The sequence below is a fragment of the Chroicocephalus ridibundus genome, chromosome 1, assembly GCF_963924245.1.
Source record: "Chroicocephalus ridibundus chromosome 1, bChrRid1.1, whole genome shotgun sequence".
In the NCBI taxonomy this organism is placed as follows: Eukaryota; Metazoa; Chordata; class Aves; order Charadriiformes; family Laridae; genus Chroicocephalus; species Chroicocephalus ridibundus.
In genome coordinates this window covers 160,215,060-160,239,127 of record NC_086284.1, presented here as the reverse complement: position 1 = coordinate 160,239,127, position 24,068 = coordinate 160,215,060, and the positions used below count along the sequence as shown (strand labels likewise).

The 24,068-nt window shown below is 41.7% G+C and overlaps 1 protein-coding gene across 2 annotated transcripts in view; it reads right to left on the bottom strand.

Annotated features, from left to right (window-relative positions):
• CHST11 (carbohydrate sulfotransferase 11) overlaps nt 1-24,068 on the bottom strand; it is a 175,192-nt gene that overhangs the window by 86,708 nt on the left and 64,416 nt on the right. For both annotated transcript variants that reach the window (XM_063320960.1, XM_063320969.1), the window contains exon 2: nt 12,405-12,490. In XM_063320960.1, the coding sequence (XP_063177030.1) occupies nt 12,405-12,490 (86 nt within the window). The remainder of the gene's footprint in view (nt 1-12,404; nt 12,491-24,068) is intronic.

Here is a 24,068-nt window from a genome sequence, read left to right as displayed (position 1 = left end):
TCTCCCCTTTAGTTTTATCTTTGCTTGGCCTCTGCAATTGCCCTCCATGCCCTATTTCTCCAACAGAGAACCCATGTGAAGAAACAACAGTCCCATACAAGTATGCTTTCTAAAGATACACACGCTGGCCAAGCCCAGTTGCATCCAGTCTGCTTTCCTATCCCCTATTCTTATTCCTCAGACCTCTCTAATTTTTCAACATACTTCTTAACGGGGCAAAAGGAATCACAACAGCAACCATCTTCTGGGGCTTGGTGAGTGACCTAAGTCAGTGACCACCAGCAGTTCTGTGCCAGAACCACTGGAAACACAGGCCAATGCCCACATACGCTGTGCAAAGCTGATCCGCACAACATAAGAATCATTTCAATGTACAACCACCAAAGACAGGAGCAGGTTTAGCAAGGAAGGAAAGGAGCTTATTTAGGTTATTTTTGGATGCAGAAAACTGACTGAATACACGGATTTTTATCATGTTGGTACTTACACAAGTCTGACTTCTTAGTGACAAGACAGATCTTGAACCTGCACGACTGCAGGACAGCCTTTAATAACAGAGGGCAGTACTTTGCCAATAGTCAGATGGAGAGGTTCATTGTCCTAGCAGATGATACCTTCTGTCTTACTTCTTTAGCCACCGATTTAATTACATTGATAACGTCATGAGAAGCAGAAGTCAATTATTCATTAAACCTGTCTAAGAAATGATTCTTTTATCCCATGTATTTTGTTTCAAGATCGTTTACGCTTGGGTAAAAAGGCAGTTTTCTTCCTTCAGCATCAATATTTCATACAGGAACTCGCTTAACAGCCCAAGTGAAAACTGAAGTGGGTCTGTCAAAGAGGACCAGGACACAATACTCTGCACAAGGCATGAAGGTGATGCTTTAAAACTCCACTAATCTGTCTCTTACATATCAGCAGCCGTGTAATTCAGGGATAGTAAGCAAGATGGGTAGTGATCTGCTACATCCCTTTTGAAAACAAAGCCCTTCGATGCATTTATATCTCAGCCTCCCATGACTTCTTTAAAGGTTGTTGGAGGTGAAACCACAGATCTTGAGCTGCCTGGTTTTTAGCTCTGTCCACTTTTAATAAACACAAGACCTGGTCTGCCATTACTTTCTTGACACAAAAGTTTTTCTATGTTCCCATTAAAAGCAATACTGCTTTTTATAAACTCAAAAGAAGACCCTGAGCTCTCTTTACCAGCAGACAGAAAAGATTCTTTTCTTTTGCCTGGTTTATTTTTGCACTAGTTGACTGAAAATAAACAAATAAATAAGAGCATAATTTTCAGAGGGACAACACTCTCTTGTCTATCTGCTTTGCCATCAACTGTCCACCCTCGTTCTCTTGCTGGTTGGCTCCACCACTTTCTGATAAAGCCATGACCATAAACATGCGCTGTAACTCATGTAAAAATATTCTCATCTTTGTAAGATAAAAGGTAGGAATGAGAGAGGGAGACTAAGCAGAGCTGAGGACACCAGGCTAAGAAGGAGACTTCAGAGCTGGAGGAAATGGGGAGGAGGAACGCCAAGAACAGAGAAGTAGGCTTGGCAAGGAGACAACCTTACCCCCCTGCACACAGCTGCAAATTCAGCAACAGTTTATTAACCTGAGTTTACACAAGATAAAGAAAATAAGAACAGCTGCAGAGAAAGTAGTGGAATCACTCCTACCCCTACAGCTAGACAGCCTGTGTGCGGCATAACTGAGCCCTACGAGGCTGTTTGGGAGCTGCACATGATTTAGCTGTGTGCATCGTGCTCCACCATCATACCGTCAATGCACAGCTTTCTAAAGCTCTCTCAAACATATACAACCATGTATTTGTATATGCACATTGCATTAGTTTTTAGCGTTACCCCAGAGTCAGAGGCCAAGCTCTACCTGGGCTAGAAACTGTGCTGAAAGAGAGAGGCAAAAGCATCTCTGCAGACTCACATCCGTATATCAGGTAAAGAGCAGAGCAGAGCACCTGCACTCTTCAGATGGAGACTCAAACTGGCAGCAAACCATGCACAAATGGGGTGAGAAAAGCCTACAGATATAAGATTTATCCACTTAGTGCGTCCATGCCCAGAAACTGCAGTGTGGAAGGATTTGTTTCCAGGCTGTAAGTATGTGGCATTTAAATGTAAGAAAGTCCATACACAGGTTTTTGTAGGTCCAAAGCTATGGAAAAAAAGAAGGGAAAAAGCCTCTGCTGTGCCTAAACAAACTGCTCAGAATAGTCATTCTTGGCTATTACCTTATAGAGTGACGTAACTGGCACAACAATCTCTCATAGAAAGAAAGCAGCAATTGTGGAAGTACCTAATATTGCGTCTCACCTTCACCACAGGAACCTTCGTTCAATTTACATTAAGTAAGACATTACGCTTTGGAGAAGTACCAACGATTTCAGCTTCTCCTTACCAGTTCAATGAAACATTTCTTTTCTCCTTCAGCTGAGCTTATTATGAATATTTAATGTATCAAAATGAACTGAAAGCTACCACTGTGCATCTGCTCTTCAGCTCTCCATCCATCTATTGACATCAAGGCCTGGTTCCCAAAATATGACATTAACTATATTGCTATGCAAATACAACTCCTTCAACTACCATTTCATAAGTAAAATGTATGCACGGCAAAAGCCAAGCCTGACTTGAATAGATGAAACTGTCCTCTCCCAGCTAGAGATGTCTTTGTTACTTTGGCTCCTGATGTCAATTCCCTGCGCCAGCTTGTACGTTCATCTTCTGTCCTCTAATTGAATTAATATTCACTTCCTCTTACTAATCCCCAGATGCTTGTCTGGAATGATCTAAGACACAGCCCACGTTTACAGGGAGAAAAGATTTATACTAGGGCATCAATTTCATAGCTACAGCGGTTTGCTAATTTGCTGTGCAGCCAGGCAATCTGACTGCAGGAATACTGTGATTTTTTACTGCTCCTCTAAAGCTTGGATATAATGTTTTGCTTTTAGCCCTGTGCTGGAACCGCATGCAGAATACTGTTCAGATGTGATTTAAGATCGAAAAGGAAGGAACACTCCTTCCTGGATTTTCCAGGCACCAGAAATACATATAAACTTCAGTGCACTGTAAGTTTGCCAACTCTCTTTGGTTGGGCTATAGTTATTATGTCACTACTAGAAGAAAAAAGGGAAATCTTTTCAGCATCAGGCTTACACATTTCAGTGTTTTCTAGTGCAACAGAATGTGTGGAATGGTTAAAAGAGAGAAAAAACAACGGTTGCAATTATAGTCCATTCTGATCCCTTGGATCAGATCTCTGAACTAAAAGTTTGGCTGCTTTAGAGCTTAGGAGTTTTGCTACCAATTTTCAAGAGATCAGGTTTCAAGTTTCTCCCAAGGTTATGAATGGACAGAAACATCTACGCTGACAGCACGCTGGAAATCCTAGAATACAAAGCCACTGTCCGCCTCCAGTGCAACCACACAATAGTCTCAGTGTGGAAGGAAATAAAATATTGTTTTTATTCTAGCCCCCACATTTTGCCGTTGCCCCACATATGTAGGAATGGTTCAAACGTAAGACCCCATCCACATCAGGGTATAAAACCGCTGCAGGCTGGTTAGGCAACAAAGATCTACTTGAGTGGCCCCAATATGACTGCTACTGTGTAATTTTCATAGAGGAAAAAAAGGCATACACAACATAAATACTGCTTTTGCTGTGTTCAAATGCTGTATAGGTATTACCTTGTTAAAATACGTTTTTCCCTTTTCTTTCTGCACCTCTTCCATATGAGTAAGAAGCAAGGTCTGAAAACTAGTGAATAAAAGCAGTTTAAGTGTGAACGATTACTGAAACAACCCATCTTCCAGTCTGATGACTGAACAAGCAAATGTAAGAACAACTCCAACAATCAAGCAGTCAGGATGCTTCCTGTGCGTGGGACAGGCGTCCTGTGCTTGCAGGGATTCGGATCCTGGTTCCCTGGTTCTGGGAGAGCACCCTGACCACAAGCAGCGACAGCCCAGGCCCCTCCAGTTCATACTTTGGCTTCAGTGAACTGTTAATTACTGCCGTCACGAGGGTCTGATGATATCAGACAAACAGGATTGACAGAGCAAGGCACAATTTTTCTCCTTGTTTTAGTAGACCAACAGATGAGCACACAAGGTCCTAAAACAACCGTGGCTCTTACCCTATTATAGCCTCAGATCATCATGATGAGAGGCTTAATAAAGAGCCTGTTAGCCTAAAATCCTGCTCATTTCTTCTATTTAATTTCAGAAGGCAAGAGAGCATCAACAGGAGAGACTGAAGACGCTCGCTGCTCTGTGTCACCCGTGCACACGATTTGAGCACCCCGCTCCCGAGTGTGGGATGCGTGGTCAGATCACCTCAAATCCATCACTACCCCCGACACACACCTGTGAGATTAACCCCAAGTCAACCCAAGTGCTTCCCAGCTACTGCGTCTGGAAGAACTCAGCCCAAATTCACAGGTAGTTTCAGTCATCCCCAAACTGCATATTTTCCAGCCGACCTTTTTGCTCAGCCCTGTCCGTAACCACGTGGTGCGGCCCCGTGGGAGGGGATGCGAGTGGTACGGATCGGACTGCAGCACCCACCTCGACCCATCCTACACCTCCCCGCAAACTTCAGCAAAGAGAAAACCTGCTTGGAAAGCATCCTTAAATAATCTGTGCTGGATTTAATGATTTACACACTTGTACAAAAACTCTACAGGCTGCCTCTCCGCAGTACCATGAATTTCCAAAAGGCACGCTGGCTTCTGCAGCCACATCTTTCAAGGGGCAGTATTTTAATCTTGCTTTGTCTATGAATAATACATATCAATACTACGTACAATATCAATGAATATTACACGTCAGTTTGTAAGATTTGAGGTGCTACATCAGATACAATAAGTCTGTAAAAATGGGACTTGGGGAATCTAATCTCTCGAAAATAATTGCAAATTTAACGACTCCTTCTGCCCATCCTTAATATTAAAGTTAGATAGTAAATGAGAATTTCAAGGACCAGTAGATAGCTTTTATGTCTGTATTTTCTCATTTTCATAATTACGTCTATCGGGATACGTTACAGTCCCTCAGGGAGAGAGAGGTGTCAGCTGGGCTCTTTGGATTTAAAGAGATCATCTGGCCCTGCAAGTGGGCTACGATTCTGCTGCGTAGAGTTAAAAAACCTCTTTGATAACAAAAACCACAGGAAAAAAAAGGTAGAGCTTTAAACAAACACAGTTGCTACCCTTCATGCAATGGAGAAAGCTGCCTAAAAACTACTTGCAAGAGAGGCTACAGTTCACAAGGTCTAGGCTGAGAATACTGGGATGCAGCTACCGAGCCGGTGATGCTGGAGCTCTTGTTAAAGCACAGAGAGAAAGGATGCACTCTGCCTCTGCAGGAGCCGGTGGCAGAAATCAGTCATCATTACACCTCTTTGCAAACACTGATATTCTCCCGCTGCCCTTTGCTTCCTAATCCTCCAAACCGCCACATCCCCCTGCATTTTGAGGTATGATTATCAAGGTTTTTTGCTATATAGCTTTCAAGTCGGGAGGAAAATAAAAAAGGAACTTAATGCAGAGAAAGAGGCAGGTGCCCCATTTGAACATTACTCAGTTCAGAGCAAGCATCTGACTGAGCCAACATGGTTCAGGTCACCAGAGGCCTGATTTGGAGACAACTAAACACAAAAAGGCCCACTGATGCCAAACGGCACCAGGCCAGAGTGCTGGAGCCCTGGTCTCCTCTCCACGCAGCTGCCCAAGTGCTTGTCTAACAGGGAGCCCACACACCACACACAGAGAGCTGGTTTTGAAAGCTGTGTTCTCCTCTTTCTCCTCCAACACACACAACCCTTTTGGTTTTTGGCTCCTGCCTTATAAAATCTTTCTTCTCATACTTTTATGCCTCCAGTAAGCCTTTATATTAAAACTCTCAAAATAATAAAATACAAGTCAAGGACTGGAGAAATTAAAAAGAGGTGTCTCTACTGCTTCTTTTTCTGTCAGGGAAATCTGAGCTATTTTGAGTGACGACTGTATTTTTTCATTTCATGCAGGTAACAAGTCTTTTATTAAACACAGGTGCCCAAAAATTCATCCCAATGCACTGCAGTAACTTGAATGAGCATGTCCTGGGGATAATTCTGGCCTTGAGCGCTGGTAGTTACTGTACATACTTGTCTGATTCATTCCTCTTGACTTACAAAGGCATCCATCGTGTCACAACGAATGATCTATGAAGCACACTGTACCCGAAACCCTCCCCTCCCCAAGTCATTTTCCCAGCATCTAAAACAGGCTCTTATCATTTGTAATCGGTAATTAATAACAAAGCATTCTCACTAGTGCAATCTTCCTGCTAAGGTTAACGCACTATTTCATCCCAGGCCAGCTGCTGTTTTACGACTTCCAAGCATGACAGTAAGTAATGGCTTTGCATAAGAAGTCATCTATGGAATAAATCAATTAGCTCCTCTTTCATCAGCAGGCATTTTACTGCAGCAAGGGAGGCTAATTATATATAAAGTTGTTGCTTACCAACAGGAGTATATACCCAAAGTTTGGTATTGTACATTGACTTTTCTTCCCCATGTCTCCATTCTGCATCTTTTCCATTAAGGAGTTTTTAATCTATCATCAATCAAATACTGTGATTACGAGCTGTACTTACCACGCTCTTATTATCTGCACAGATTTGCCTACAAAGATCAGCATCAACCACACAACATGTGTTTGCAGTATTGGTAAAACTTTTGAGCCACTTCTTGCCTTCAAGAAGAACACACACATATTTATGACTGTTCATCTCAGCCACAAAGCATCAATAAATTCTAAGATACTGTTCTTTAGATAAACTTCACTATTTTTCATACTCTAAAGTTCACATCGGGATATCTGTGTTGCTGTCCCTAGGAGGAAATTCAGCACCCAGAACATATATATGTGAAAACGGGAGAAAAACTAGTGTATACTGGTGTATAGTGCTGGCGTAATCTTTTTGTCTTAATGAAATTGGCAAGTAACTTCAGAGACCTATGGTTTTTCCCCCTTTTGATTGATATAGTAATTGTCTGGCATCTCAAGCTCTTCTTGCATGATGCAGCTGATGAAGACACATGTCGGCTCAGGAAGCTCATGACCCAAAGGCTATTGTGTGTTGTCAGAGTATCCTTCTTGTAGTCTGTCCTGGCCAGCTGTTGCCAGAGACAAAACATCAGGCAAACTGGACCTTTCATCCTACTCAATGACCTGCCCTTTGGTTTTTGTGTTTCTAAGAAGGAGAAGCCATAGCACAGAGAAACAAACTGCACAGTGCTCAGCGCCTCAGGATCACCAAAGGCAGAAATACCTGGTTTCAAGCATTTGAACCTTTGATTCAAAGTGCTGTGGACAATGTGTACATAGAGCTCAGATCACAAAGTTCACCACAAACCTCTGTCCAGGAACCAGTGCAGTTGTCCACAGGGTCATCCTAGTGAGTGGAAATCAACTGGAGATAGGAAACTACCAACTCAGATGAAAGCTGAGTGATGTGGGCTGAGCGAGGTTGATGTTTGCTGATGCCTGAGCCACAGATAACGACACGGCAGCTCCCAAAAAGGAACATCTGTGGCCTGAGGTGACTGAGGATGTATAAACACTGTCTGCAAGGCAATAGCTCATTTTCTTCCTTTCACTTGGTGGGAAGGAGGGGAGGAAAAAAAGCATAAGTAATAAAAGAAATGGGTAATTTCGGAACAATTGCTCTAAACCAGTCCAATACCATTCCATAACACAAAGGCAACGCAAGGTCCACAGCTCTGACTCATCACGTTTAGTGTTATCACAAGACTTCCTGGCTCCAGCTACACCAAAAGCAGCCACCTAGAAATACATCTCCCCGACAAAAAGAAATGTGTTTGAAAAGGCAAGTAATAAGTGGCAAACAGCATGACCTTTAGTGAAATGGTCATGTGGACTCAAGAATTAAAGTCAGGCAATGTCAAACTGGAAACTGAAACAAGCTCATGCCTGGATTTGAACCCTAATGGCTACAGGACTGGATCTCTGCTGTGTTCCTCTCAGCAGTCTAGACACAGTTAGATCAAACAAAGATGCAGCCTGTATTCAATGAGAATTATGTGTTAATCTTGACAACCAGAAGACAAATTCTAACTTTAAAGATGCAATTATTTCCCATTCCTTTAACATTTGGTCTATTTTGGTTTGCAATTTCTTGTAATTCAGTAGCACACTCATTGCACCAAACAGATCCATGATAACCACTAAAGTGTGCAAGCTTCAAGTATGATGTTGCCACTGAACTTCTGGTGACTCCAGATACACAATTATCTGTTATTTTTGGAGCAGTGGGGCTGTACACAGTCATGCAAATTACAAGACATGATTGTATATGTTGTCTTCTAAGAATATGTCTTGCAAATATTTATTTACCCATATTCTTAAATTCCTGGGGTTTCAGATAAAAAAAAAACCAAACCACCAAAACATAACACCCAAGATACAATGCAAGCTTATGTCACATTCCTGCAAGGCTCTTCATCTGTGTTCGGTTACATCTAGATTTTCCCCTTTTCTACTTGCTGTGTGTTGAATCCTCTTTCTCTTTCCATTTACAACTATGTGTGAAGGAAATTAATCCTGCTTAATACAGATCCAAACGGGCTTTTTAATAAACTCATTAAACAAATGGTCCATTTCAGACCTCAAAATTTTCCGCAGGTATCTCTGCACGTTACTACTAAACCTCTACCTGAAAATGAAAGGGAAAAAAAATTATAATAGGATCTCAAAGACATGCTGCGCGCTGCCTCCCATGTATGTGGAGACCACAGCCTGGAAATCCACTTACTCAGTGTAAATCCAGTTCAGTTATATTGACTTTTCTTTCCCTCACGGTATATTAGTGCTCATGAAAAATCTTGCAGTGAAAGCCCTAGAGAAGAAATCTTTTGTCCACAGACAAATGCACTTCCCACATCCTGCTCTATTACAACAGGCAAAAGAGCAAAAGCGTTGTTCCTACTTTTACAATAATCACAAGGCCAGACACTCAACTAAGACATCAATAACAGATGGGCTTTGTCATGGACACTTTCTCTGGCCCTAGTTCAGTGCTATCTCCACCCATTTATCCTCTTCCTCCACCAAATACATGAACAATTATGATCAGTCCACTGAAAATTAGACTGTAATTCTAACATTCAGCTCCTACAAGCTACCAGTCCACTCTTTCAGACACCTCCAGGTCATTGCTACATGTTAATTTACTCAATCTGAATCTTCCTTTCTGTTTTTCATGGGTTATCTCTTTTTCCTTCTTCTTTTCTCTTTTCTTCTTTTCTCTCTTCCTTTCCCTTCCTTTTCACAATCATTTAGCAAGCCAAAAGAGATTCAAGAGACAAATGATGGCGTCTGCAAACAACTCAAACAACTCCATAGAAGGAAACAAAACAGGGCAGGATCAGAGAGGCTGTTATACGTCAACACAGTAAAAACCCACAGTCAAACTCTCAGCTGGTGTAAATCAACCTGTCTCCATCTGGGTTTACGAGGGCAGTGCAACCTGATGCTGAACACACAGTAGAAAAAACTTATTCATATTAAACTGCAACACTTAAATCTGAGAGAGTATTGACCCTATCTGACACCTATTTCGATCGACATCTAAACTCATCTCCCCTGACAGGGAACAGCCAGGAGCACGCTCCATGGGAGGACGTATGGACCCTTAATACCATCTCAAAGCAGGGAGCCCCATACAGCCCCCTCCCTTGCCCACCTCTTTTAGGGGTCCTGGAGGCATTCCCAGGAACAGCAGCAGCAGCAGCCTTCATGGTTGCACACTGCTGCCTGCATAAGGAAACCTGAAGCATGTGAAATGTACAGTGCAGTCCACAGCAGAAAATGGTGAGCAATAGTTGGGTTCTCCTGTTATACCGTATCATGTAAAAAACATGCACACGGACACATTAAGTATCTGAAGTTTCCTACCCTTAAAAAACCACAACTGCACCTAGCTTATAGTAATCCAAAACCATAGCTGCAGGGCATCTTTCAGTGGCTTAATTTTGGTGTTTGAATTATACAAATTCCTTTGAACTACAAGGAGAGCTACAAATACCTGCTCGATCAGCTCCACTGTTCATCCGAGGCAGCTAAACTGAGTGCCAATAGTTCCCATCCACAGGAGTCCAACAGGTTCTGATGGTCAATAGTTAAAGACCTAACTGGTGCTTTCATTAGCTAGATTAGTAAGAGAGAGATTTTGGCCAAAAATGTCTTCTTGCATATTTATTATGTATTGACTTCTGAGCTGATCTTACAAACAGCTGATTGCAACTGCTTCAGCAAGGAAAGATTAGGGGTCCGATCTCCATCCCCTCACCCTCACACGTTCTGGTGAATTCTTAAGGAACAAGCACCTTCCTGCCAGAATACAGACCAGCCTCTGATCTGCCACCTTAAGAAAGAAGAGACAGACATCTCTTTGGGCAGAAATGGAAAAAGAATGATGAACCATGTATCTGAAGAAATATTCTAGGGGTCATTTCCAGCCTGTTGTCTTCTATGGCAGCCTCTACTCACTGCCTTTTCTTGTTAATGTTTTCCCAAAATGCATGCCCTTGCTTGGCTGGCATTGCCAGTCCCTCTAGGACTGAGTGCAGCACGCAAAGCCCCATGCAAAAAGCGAACAAATACCAACTAAGAACAAAAAAAGAAACAAAACCTAAAAGCTTGATAAGAACGGATGTCAGCAAGCTGATGGAAACAACTTTGGCGTAAAAAAATGCCACCTGCTTAGTTCAACATCGGCTGCAAGAACCTCTGCACTTCCTCAACCATCGGCTTTTCTGGCTGCCTCGTAAGCGAGCCCGGAAAGGGATGCCAAAGGTTTGCTTGGTCAGGGTGCGCCGAAAGGAAGGAGAAGCAATGAAGGAGCTGTCAGCTGCATCCCCTGCTCAAGGAAGCTTAGGAAATCTTTTGATTGACCAAGCTTGCAAGGGCTCTGGGATTAACGGCCCTTCAGTGGATGGGGGTGTTTCTTTCTTACGGGATGGCCTTTAACGATGTTAAAGGGCAAGGAGGTTTTGACTGACACACAGCACACCCCAGAGAGAATAATTAGTCAGCCAGCCTCTTTTCCCTTACCTGCCCTTCTGGAGTATCTGCAAAAAGTCTTTAAATTGAACCTGCAAATGCTAATATTTTTCCTTTGTAGCACTGGATTGTTCCTCTTCAGGGCTTTTACACGCACTTTCCATTTACGCCATGCTAACTCCCATAATGGTCAATAAAGGCTAGTATATTAGTATGATAGACTCATGTTCCCAGCCATGCACAGAATTCAAATTGAATTAGAAAGTCAGTCTATGATCATAAAAACAACACTATTGAGCAAATGGAGCTTTACTGCACCACATAACAGATATCACGTATCTTTGAGTTGTTGTCAGTTCTTCATATAAATACTTTGAATCACTTAGACTTCATTTTGCACACTATATAGTGAGTCTCTTCATAATCAAATAGTATTTAAAACATTTACTGCCTTGTTAAATCTAACAAGTTAGATTTATTGGGATAGTCACTTTCCTTAATAGCCAATTTAGTAAAACTCAATGTATTCATTGATGGATAAATATATAATAGGTGGTTGTTAAACCTTAATAAATATGTTTAATAGTCAGCTGGCATTTTCTCTCAATGGCAGCACTTCCTCTCGCCTGCCAACAGGAAATGCTGGGCTGAATGTGCCAATTCAGCCCACGTGTAGGGAATAAATAGATCTAGAGGAGTGAATGGGAGCACGAATTTCAGGTAGCTTTCCTGTGCTGCTTGTCACAAGAACTCCAGCTGAGATCGTCCAAAGCTCCTATCAAGACCGTCAGGTGTTAAACAGCACACGCTGTAAGCAAGAGTGTGAGCTACTGTGTTTGCCAAGACTCCAGACAAGCAATGAACCAGGACAAGAAGGGCAGCTGGCTACTTGAAAGCCACATGAATGACATTCATGTATTACTATTGCAACTTACGGTCTTACCACACTCTCTGTTTCACGTATATCATGTCACATTCTCTCACCCCACCCTGCCATTCTGTGTGTTATTGAGTGCCTCAGCTTCTACCTAGGAGATCTAAAAGGTACTCTTTTAAGGCTTTTAGATACCTAAAAAAAAATTTTAGAGGAGTCTGCATCATTAGACAACTAAAAACCTTTAAAAATCAGGCCCTTAGCTCAAACTGTAGAACTTTATGGCTCAACTCTGCAGGTCCAGGATCACTCCTCCAAGCTGAAGACAGCTACTGCATACAAATGAGAAAAGCAGACCAAAATATCTTCAGGAGAGACTGTATTTGTATGCTGGGCTGGGAAGTTTGATCATAGCCACAAGACACTCACCTGGGTGGGATTATACAGTTCCTGAAGTGGGCTTCTGGATCCTTTCCGGCAACAAATGTCCATCCCAAATGGATTTCTACGCATTACTGCAAAGGGAAATTGAAATTAATACAGGTTAGAAACATTGGTTAGCAGTAACCTATTGCAATACCTACAGCAAGAAGAGATTTTCTGACAGATCAGGGGATACTAGAGACACTGTTGTGTCTTAATTCCTAATTTTACTTTCCCTATAAATTGTCTACGAGCTAAATTCTTTATCTATTTTGGAAGTTACTGGGGAAAAAAGCCAAAACGCTTTCTGGTTCCCCTCTTCTAAAAGCTCTTATCCAACAACTTCCAGCTTGGGTGCCCCAAAATTCAAGTATAGGGGACAAAGCAACACGCTTTTCAGTAGTGCTAGGTACCCGCTTCTCTAATCATCACAGAGGAGTTGGATGGATTCTTATAAGAAGCATGTCTGAGAGGGAACGTTTGAGCCTCTCTCAGCCTAAATACAGAATTACACATGATCTTAATACTAAACCATTTGATTTTTAAGCTTTCTGCCTATGACTTTTTTTTTCCTAGAACAAACACTCCACAGTACATGATGCACATACAGTCAAGTGATGCAAGCGCATCACTGCTGCACTTCTTGCCTCCAAACTGTATTTTGCTTTACATATTGCAACTGAATATTTGACTGATTCGAAAACCAACACATGCTATGTTATCCCAGTTGGAGACCAGCAGGTTTTCAAACCAAAGGCTTTGTCAAAGGTCTGCTCAAGGAGCATTTTGGATGATAAAGCGTTTTCAGGAGAGACATTGATCTGAGCCCCAGCAGGCACAGAGATCATCAGTTTCAAGTTTCAACTTTTGTGGCCATAAAAGTCTACATAAGAAGCCATTCGGTTCCAACCACCCTCTGTAGTCATGAGGAAAACAAGAGCTTGCCTGTCCTTCTAATCTCACATGGCCCACATCATCCTCTGCAAACACTCCCCTGCCCCAGCTTGCTCTGCCAGCGATGGAAGGAGCATCAGGCAATGGGATGCCCACATCCGCCATCGCAGCGAGGGGAGATTTGTCTCGTCAAGGTTTAATTAAGACACAACCGGAAGGAAAGAAGAGATGTTCCTGCTGGGAATCCAGAGTCAGGCAGGCTTTTACCACCCCTTGCCACGTTTTGTAACCAGAAACTACTGACATGTCCTATAGCGACGGTTCTGAGCTGAACAACTCGCAGACATGACACTGCAGGCTACAAGCCAAGAGTGAGACAACACAGTCAAGTAATGTTTTAATACAGAGGGCTAATACACAGTCATAATTGATACATCAAGTAGCATGAACCACAGGAAACTGTACACAATTCCAGTCTGGAAACATAATAGATTCCTTCGCTCACTTCATATCTGTTTTTCAATTGAAAGTAATTATCTAATAATGTGCCGTGTCGCTTTTCGCCTGAGCAAAGAGAGATTCCACGGGTCTGGTGTCAGGAGTCGGACATATATATGCTTAGTAAACAAACTGGCTAAGTGTTTTGATTTTCTTCACAATTAGGATAGCAATGTTATTAGAGGCTATAATCTTAATTTACATGTTTAAATAGCTGATTAACTTCCGAGCATTTTTAGTCACGCTGCCAAGCATTTCAATTCCTTTGTTTTGCACTAACGTACCTTTTTAAAAAGTTAGCTTAGAAAGCGTTTAAAACAGTCAAAACTTTAAAAAGATTTTGCACGAGTAATGTCAGCTTCCATTGGCTGGAAATGGTTTTAGGAAGAAAACACTAAAATGAGGGCATGAGACATCCAAAAGTCATTCTAACTACAGAGCTCCTGTCCATCCCATCCCCATCTGTCAGTTCCCCTCCACACTCTTTTAGTAGGAACTGTGTCGAGGAGTGTTTTGAAAATCATTTTGTAGCCCCCTCACCTTTACAAGAAATCTTTCCAAAATGGAGCCTTCCAGTGAACAGCAAAACACATCATTTCTATTTAAAAAAATCAAAAGCAGGGGGAAAGGAAGAGGGAAATGTTTCAGTGTATCCAGGTCATTAGACTGTGATTAACCAGGATCCTAAAATGCTGATTCCTTGTTCCAAAATTAAGAAGAATTCTAGTGTGTTGTTCCCTAATTTATTACTTCACTTTTCATTTCCATTAAATACAGTAAACAGTAACGTGCATTAATGTATCCCTTCCTGCTTCACTTTGCCAGCAGGTATCACACAGCAACACTTTATATGCAGCAGTAACAGCCATAAAGATTAAATTATTTGCACAATGTGCAAGACTTGATTCCCAGATGTAAACAAACAAACAAACAAACAAACAAAAAAAGCAACTGTCTCCCCAGCAAAAGCTAAATGCTAATGCAGAAGCTCAGTCACAGAAACCATTAAATCTTTTTTATGATTCCCAATATTACTTAATTGGTTTGTTTTTTCAATAAAGCCTTTAGAAGAAGACTGCGGAGTTAGCGTAGCAACACAGCAGCCCAAGGCAGCGATCGGTTCCCTGGGTAGGGGTGTGAGGACCCGCACCCCCCTCCCCAGCCGTACACAGCACCGCTGCGCGCACACACACAGTACTTGCTCCTGGGATTTAACTGCAGCATCGAAATAAAGGGGAATTCCCCCCCTTTCCTCAGCAGAAATCCCACTCGCGCCTTTTGCAAAATTGTCCTTTGGTGAATAACTATCGGGAATGTTTATATACAGTTCAAAACACTTGGTGGCATGCCTGCGGACTAACTCGCCTCTCAAGGCTCCTGTAACCCGTTTTCTACCACCTCAGCTTCTCTGAGGCGGTGTTTCGTTATGTGAATGACATGACCTTTTGGGCCTGAATCTCATCTATAGCCATCTGCGGTAAGAAAGCCGTAATATGGACGTTAACTGCAGCTATACTAATTTTAACCACACTTTCACTAAGACTCCATCGCACTATTGTGGTAGTGAAAACTAAAAAAATCAAGCCCTTTATCTTCCCCAAATCTTCTTATTTACATAGTAAATATCTAAATTTACATTTTATGGCTTGGGCTGATCTCCATACATAATTACAGTTAATTATAATCTAATGATAAGTATTGCATATGCATGGCTCCAAGAACTGATTAAAAGATCACATTCATGCACACTAAGTGTGTGAAACAGCTGACAGCAGCATTTAATGCCTTTAATGATTAAAGAGTAGTGTTAATAATGCAACTGCAGCAAAATCAGCAATCCCGTGAATTTAGCCAGGACTGTGAGCAACTGAATGAATTGTTAGTTTGTTACTTAAATACAAGAGCTGTAAGAACAAGACCTTTCTTCCATCTCTAGGAAGGCCGATCTTGGCCCATCTTGTTAAAATCTGTGGAATTGCTATTCATTAATTTAATAGCAAGTCTGGAGAGCATGTTATCTAGGCACCAAATCTCAGTTTCTCAAGAGAGAAAGACAAACAGTCCTGATGAATTGAAAGTTTATCAACATAATAATCATCAGTGTATATATACATAGAGAGAAGGAAGCTACACGTGTAGGCCTTAAATGATCTCAGAAGAGAAGCATCCATGCAAAACTTCTAGAAAACTCTATTTAGACCCACTAGTACCAAGAAGAGGAATTTGACCTGTGAATTACAGTACATTGAGCATGAGAACGCACACTTCAGAGACTGCAGACCAATCACATGGTGGAAACACGTGAGCCAGGCTTAAGTTGTCACCTCTACTTGGCAGAAGGTGTTCATATTGCACTTGGTAACCTACAAAAGACTCTGTCCCAGAATGGGAGACCTCCGGTATTCCCACAGGATGAACAACGACAGGAGAAAATACTAAAAATAAGAAGCCACAGGAATGCAATTTCTGCCTCTCCCTATCAAGAGAAACTGAGAAAGGAGACGTGGTGGCACTTGTCTTGGGAGATTATTGGCCTGGTGTGTGAACACTGGAACTATCTAGAAAGAAGAGAAAGGGAAGGAAAAATCATGGGAACCAAGGCTCTTGGAGACTTGAAACCATAAAGGTCACCTTCTCACAAAGTGTCAGAAGGGCAAATTAAACCATTTCTCACAAGCCTGTGTGAGGTCAAGTCACAGAGGAGACTCACAGAACAACTATCACTTCTTCCATTGGACTTACAAACAAGTGACATTTCAAATGCTGGGTGTGTGCCACCTATATCACTACCATCCTACAATCCCATCAATATCGCATGCTCCCATTTCCAAGGCTTCTGTAAAATAAAAGTTCCCCAACTGCTATCTAGCAACTGTTTTCCTACTTGGTAACATTTAATTTACGTTGCTTGGACTATTCTAATCACTTGCACGATAACAAAAACCAAATGTAAAAACTGTATCTCTGTTCACTGCCTCTTAAATTAACTGTCTCATATTACAAATATTTGAGAAAAGTTCTGAGGACATATTAATATTTAATTTTTCATTACATTGGTCTAAAGTACAAAGACAAAATTCCCTAATACAGCATTGCTTAAAGCTGATATACATAATTCATTCCACCTACTTGGGATAAAAGTTGTCTCACTGAGAAAAAAGTATGCTTTGGCAGCAGTATGGTGAGACTCCGGTTGAAGATGGGATCCTGTTCTTGTTTTAAAGAAAAAAAGCTATAGACAAGTCAAATCTATTCCTTTTTTTGGTCTGATTTCTCTGTGAAAGGCTGAAAATTGACAGCAGTCTGCGGGCTTCTTTTGGCTGAAGCAGATTGCTTTCCAGCTAACATTGCTGTCCAACTGTCCCTAATTTCAGGCCAGGGTTAATGGTTTCCATGGAGCATCTTACTGACAGCAAAGAGCAGGTACATAACCTAGTACATAACCTTCTCCTAGGGCTGTAAACAACCGGGTTAGGGCTGAACATTCACCTAAACATCCCCTATCCAACCTACCCAGAAAAATCAGTGCTACTTGGCCTAGGCAAGATAGCAGCATCAAAACAGTTACACCTTCGGCATCTCTAGTCATGTTTAAATAAGCTAATGCCATCAAACTTACTGAATTTTTAAAGCAAAGCAAGAATAATTAATTATATACATAAAAAGGTTTAGAGAATCTCTTCAGATAAACATTTGGACATGATTTGTCTTCCAAACTCTTGCGCAGACTTCTGCTATGACCCCAAAGCAGCACAGAAAATTCATTCAATTGGGTACATAGGATGGAGCATTGAAATACCCATTCAAACACTCCACTAAACATCTTCTCATCTCAGGTACACCGAGACATCCATAGCTCAATCATAAGCACATGTCTGTAAATGATACTATAAAACTACAGCTCCATCTGTACCAGCAAGAATTATGCTCAGGGCAAATTGGTCACATCTGAATACAAACCAAGCAAGGCTCAAACCCGACAATATTTTGCACATGCAACACCCTTGAAGCATGAAAATACTCAGGGCAAAGTTGAAGTGACCCTAGGAAGCAGCCCTTTTCCGGATTTTGTCAGAGGCTCTGTACTGAATTTTTTGCAGTTTGGAACATCCTGTCCACATACCTTTCAGGCATTTAGCTAAAATCACGCTGAACAAGCTCGTCATTAGTAACCAGTTCGTTCTGCTTCAGGAAAACGAGCCTTCCATAATAATTGACAACAATCTGCTCTGCAAGACTTCCGCCAAGTCCAAACCACAGGCAAAATCGGAAACTCAGCGACAAAAAGACCACCTTATTTCAAACTTCATTAAAATTCCTACGCGCCCTTCTACAGACTAATCAGGCTAAGGACACCGAACAGTATGAAAGGGTTAATTTTTAATCAGCAACCAGGAGCATGAGGAGTGAATGCAAATGCTGTCACCCAGCACTGGCTCCAGAGCCTGAGGAAGGAGACTTTTAGATAGGTCTCCTGGCAATGATTTACAAACACTAATCCTTCAGCAGCAGTTCACGAAGATCGAGGGATTGATAGCAACATCTTGTGACATCTGGAGCCTTGTGCTTTGCTGTGTTCAGCTCAGGATTTTAGACTAAATTATCGGTCCTTCATCCGGAGACCGCAGGTACAAGGATTTATGACTAAACTCTTGTCTGGCCTCTTTCATTTTCTTAAGGCAAAACAGCAGCTTTCTTTGCTGAAGCTTGGGAGATCTATTTTTAGGAAGTAAAAATCAGATTAGGTATTGTATGTGAGCATGCCAAAGTCTTAAATGCAGAGAATGAGACAATACTTACTCTCTATGTTAACGGAGAACCACATTTTACTTCACACCAGGCAGTAACCAGTAACATGGGGTTTTACTCGCTATGACAAACAAGAAAAATGTGTGACCTTACCCCGTGTAACACCACCGTGCCTCATGGACAAACTGACAAACTAGAGACACTACCAAGCTGGATGCTGTACGCACATAGCAAAGAAACAATCCCAAAAGCTCCAATGTTGCAGACCCCCACCCGAGGAAGAGAGATGACGTATTTTGGGTTAGCAATACTGGTTCATTGATTCAACATGTCCATCCTACCCTCCCCTGGCCTTTCCACTCCCACCCATGCACCAGAGAGACTTACTGAAGTAAGACTGTGGATGGATACGACAAGTGAAGGATGAAAAACAAAGAAGAGGTCACACCTTAGCGAAATGGTTATGGCTGAGACGAGCAGCAAAGCCACCAGTTACGGTACCAGGGACCAGCAAAATAACAATCCTCATTTCACAAATCAGAAAAACAGAGGCAAAGAGGTTAAAAACTTCCACAAAGCAAATTAGTTGCTACAGATCGAATGCATTCTAGGAAGCGAGACGTCTATTCTAAGCTACTCATTTAAGCTCAGACAATTAACAGAGAGTCGCAGCTGCAGAGATGGGTCGGCCCATGAGCCTCTGGAGGTGGCTCCCCTCCATTCCACTGACCAGCAGCCCTGGATGGGCTGACGGCTGAAGTTACATGAAACAAATCCTGGCACAGCAAGGAAATGAATCTTAACGTTTGTTTCTAAGCTCCAATTACTAATTACAAAGGTTATAAATGCCCTCCAAAGAATAGAGAGATATTTAATTACTTTTTGCTTTAGACAGATTTCCAGAAATAAATTTGTATTTTATCCTGTTTGTTCTCAGATTAGCATGGGGATGGGTTTAATTGGGCACAGTGGGGAAGTTAATATCCTTGGGTGAAATTATGCAGAGGCTTAGATCCTTGGCCACCCTACGGACATTGCATGTGGCATAAATTAGCACAACATCTTTCCTGCTAATGAACAATGAGCAACTTTTTTCCAGTAATTTTTTAAAAAACGTTAATCCATACAGAATTTCTTTAGAAGTCTCAAGAAATCATCGACAAACATAAACAAAGAGACTTTTCCATAGGCTTTAGTTGTCACAGGAGGAGAGCTCTGTTTTGTTTAGCTCTGTCACACACAGGCATACACTGCTTTTAAGGCAGCGAGTTTTTGCAGGTGCAAACTACAAACTATATTAGACTTGGGTCAGAACATTTCTGATACACCCTTGTCTTTTCTGGCATGAAATGTAGATTCAGGGGCATCAATATTTCACAGGTCAATTTTGGATGGATCATTGACCACTTCAGCTGTCTGCTCGTCTCTGTGTATGCCCTGGTTTACACCATCCATTAGCAAAGCCAGATGTCCCAAAATGTTGATCAAAATGTTCCACTTCTTTTCTCCCAAAACTATTTATAACTTCTTCAAAAATAGAGACTTTTTTATTTACCATCCACATCAACTTAAGAAGTTCTTTGTTTCCTTTTTTCTTCCTTTTTTTTTTGTCTGAAATGCAACTTTGTACAAAGGAAGTAAGAAACTGAGGAACTATGACCAACTTTAACTATATGTATTTCACAAACAAACATGTGTATTATGAATTTGCATGAAGGAATACTGTGGATCCAGAATAACAAAATGCAAAACGCCTCTCTTTCTGGACATTACACTTTTTCCTACTTTTCCACTACAAGTTAGCCGTGTGTTTTGCAAAATGAGACTGCAATAATCTGGGAAGGCTGGAAAATTTCTAATGAAGCTTTCAGGTTCCCAAACATGCCTCCCTCCAATTTTTAGATACTCGCTGTAAAAACATCAGCAGGCACATCTGCTGCTGGGTTCTCTTTATAGCAAAGAGTTGAATGCTCCTCTCTGTTCTTCTTATCAGCCTAGTTTTCAAGCCTGTAGATAGCTGGCTATACCCCATCTCTCTGATGCAAGTTCAAAGGAAAACTGTGTAAACGTAGGTCCAGGGGAAAAAAAAGCTACATTTGCATTGTCCTAAAAAAAATCAGAAGCTAGATTTCTTTTTCTGTGTTTCCCACTACTTCCATTACACTGTCAGTACCAGTCTACTTAAAAAACATGATATATGAGCTCGCTCCAAAAAAAAAAAAGAGGGAGTGAGAGAAAAACCTTTAAAGAAGGAAGGTTTCTTTAGAAAGCTATAATTTTAAAAGCATTTATCTTGAATCACGGTCAAAATGCAAACGATGGCTGCTGCAGCTGCAGTCTATTTGAGCTACTGTTTCCTTGCTGTTCTTCAACAGATGTGCATTGAAGATGAAACACAAAATCATATTTGCTATGGATATACTCAAATGCACAGCAAGTCTTCTCACAAGCCAAGCAGAATAGGAAATAGAGCTGCAGCAGTCATTTTAACCCAGAGCAATGAAAAGCTCAAACTTTCGGTCTGTGAACTTCATGCAGAAGTACTGCACAGACACGTGCGCACACCTGACCTCACACAAACACAAACCAAGGAACACAAGCCATTTCTGTCCTAGCGACATGTCCAGATGGACCAAGATTTACCACCTCTGAAGCAGTGCCCCTGATATTTTAGTGCAATCACATCCTCCTGATACTTTACTGTGATTTATGAACAATAATTTTCTTTACAATAAAGAAGCACTAAACTATTTGATAAGCGGGAAAGAAAGTATGAAATCCTGCAGTAATCACTTCCAGAGCAGTCATTCATTATAGCAAAGAGGATTACGACTGCAGCTTGTTGGATAAGCAGATGAGCTCTTACAAATTAAGGATGCTACTTCCTTGTAAATGCAAAGGCCAAATGCCGATATTAAAAGGAAAAAAGTACCACAAACAGTAAAGGCCTGATTCTGCGATTTGCAAAATGTCTGGACTAATAATTAATACACAGCCGGGCTCTGCTCTCTTATTCCAAGAGTTTATTCTGTTTAATACTTCTAAACTCCAAGTAATCCCAAGGCACAGAGACGCAATCGGCCTCTTTGCAAGATCTTTTGCTTTTCCAACAGCCAGTTATTGCCTCAGCTGACCGGGATCAGGGCAGGTCCAGGTCTGCAGAGCACGGCTGGGCCACCTTGCAGCCCCATCGGACCATGGAAGCTCTCCAGTGCTCCTGCCTTCTTCCAGCAGGATCCGTACATCCACCCGTACACGGAGGCTGGGAAGCTGCTTTCACACACTCTTCCCTCTCTGTTAGCAACGAGCTGTACACAGATAATATTGCTTTCAGATGTAAGAATCCCTTCATGTGGCAGTTTTGAAATATTCCAAACCACAGGTCCTTCAAAACATTTTACATATGAATAGGACATTGTCAGCTCCCTCAGACCCAGACTGCACTTCAGCACACAGAAGAGTAAAATACACATTAGCACTATAAAACTTCATCTCAATTAGCATAATCTGTATTTCCATTATAGAGCCCAGCTTCACAGCCAACCTCGGGTGATGTACTGAGCACTCTGGATCTGTCTTTCTCTAAGGAGAATTTCTCCAAACACAAGAAAACCATTCAGAGCTGTGAATGTATGAGCTTTCAGTGCCCGCTTATCTTTCAGCGGTTCTACACCCTTCCTCTATCTCCTTCCATTGCTCCCATCATTTCAATGAGTTCAATTAAAACCTTCTGATGCACTTTGTCTACAGCGAGGAAATGCAGTCATGCCTCACACATACCCGAGTGGATGGGCCAAGCACATCGACTCCACGTCCAAGAGGAAAAAGGAGTGAATGAGGAAAGATCTTTCTGTGATTTTACTTCCAGTGAGAGCATTTGGATGAGAACCAAACCAGGCAGCAGCTGCAAAAGACACGTCTTTCGGTATCACTACCAAATAGGATGCTGGATAGACTAAAAATTTTAAATTTACTGAGACTCTTCCTCCAATTATGGGTATGCGATATAGCATGGGCTAGTAATATATCTGAGGCCACTATTGCAAGTAGCTTCCTTCTGCATTAAAAAGGAATTAAGAAATTGCACAGTATTTCAAGGTTCGGTTTCTGAGGCTCTAGAACACTGGATGGTCTTTATTGGCAATAATAATATTTCATAATTAGCATGCAATATAGTAAGCTTTGGTTTCAGTCACTAACAGTCTGTCAAACGCACTGTGAAATTTCTAGTAATGTTGTAGCTGGTGACCAATGAGTAACTCAAATACAGGATCACTCTGACAGTATGACTTTGAAGGAGACAGATAGCTAAACTGCTAGGCAGAACCATGGACTTAAACGTTTTTCCATACGAAACAAATTCTGTTCTTGTGCTTGTGAAGTCTCATGCGGAGAGGGATAGAAAGGGCAAGAGAGAGAGGAAAAAAAAGAAAGCATCCTTTCCAGAAGACTTCCCTAAAGTGATGCCCAATTAAGCTGCAGTTCACCTCTCAGAAAGACAACTCATCTTCTTTCTAAATTTGCCAGGAGCGGAAAATCTACCTTGGGAAAGTGATTCGATGTCAAACCCTCCTCTCCAAACATACCCTTTTGCTAAGCTGAACTGACTCACCTGCCAGCCACTGGGTCTTGTGGTGCATCTGGCCATAGCTCTCTTCTCTACACAGGAACCTAAACCTCGTGATCAAGGCACTCCTTAACTTTCCACCGTTCCACAGCAAGTTTTCTAGGCAATTCCTCACTTCTCTTGCTTTCTTATGAACACGTTCAAAGATAACACCCCAACTTTCTGCAACCAGGATGCCCCCACAGCACACGGCACTGCAACAAAGACTGCGGCAGCACCCGTATGACGACCAAGTATAGCCTCCCCTCTCTGGCTCTGTACTCCACCCTTACATGTGCCCGGGTGGCCTTAGCTCTCCTGTGGCCCAGGGAACAGGCAGACCAGCTGGCGAACCATCATCCACAAACCCTTTTCAGACTTCCCTTTCAACAGGAGAGGGTCCTCTACTCAGTAAGCGTCACCTAGATCTCATTCCCCTGCACACCCACTCTGACTAAAATTCATACTATCTGCTGCCACGCACGCCAAGTCACTAAGTATTCACAACTCTGTATTAATGACTTGCTGTTTTTCTCCTCTCCATTTATCAGTGCCCTAACTTTTGCATCCTCTGTAAACCTGATCAATAAATGACTGTGTTTTCTTCTGGATCATTTAACTAGCGTCAGCCCAAAACCTGGTCCCCCAAGGATCCCATGGGAAATAGATCTGCTTAGTGATGATTTCCCAGTTACAGCTATTTTTACAAACTGTCAAACATTTTTTAAATCAGTATTATGGGTGTCAGATTGATACGCATTCACTTGCCAATTTAACTTTTGGGTTATTCATTCGCATATGCACTTGTATAGGAGTAATTCTGACATTTAAATATTGTATCATTAAAACAATGAGGGTCATCAGCTTGGAGAATTCATCTTAAAACATTTATTTTTGGGAACTGTTTAGGTTAGTTGTCTATC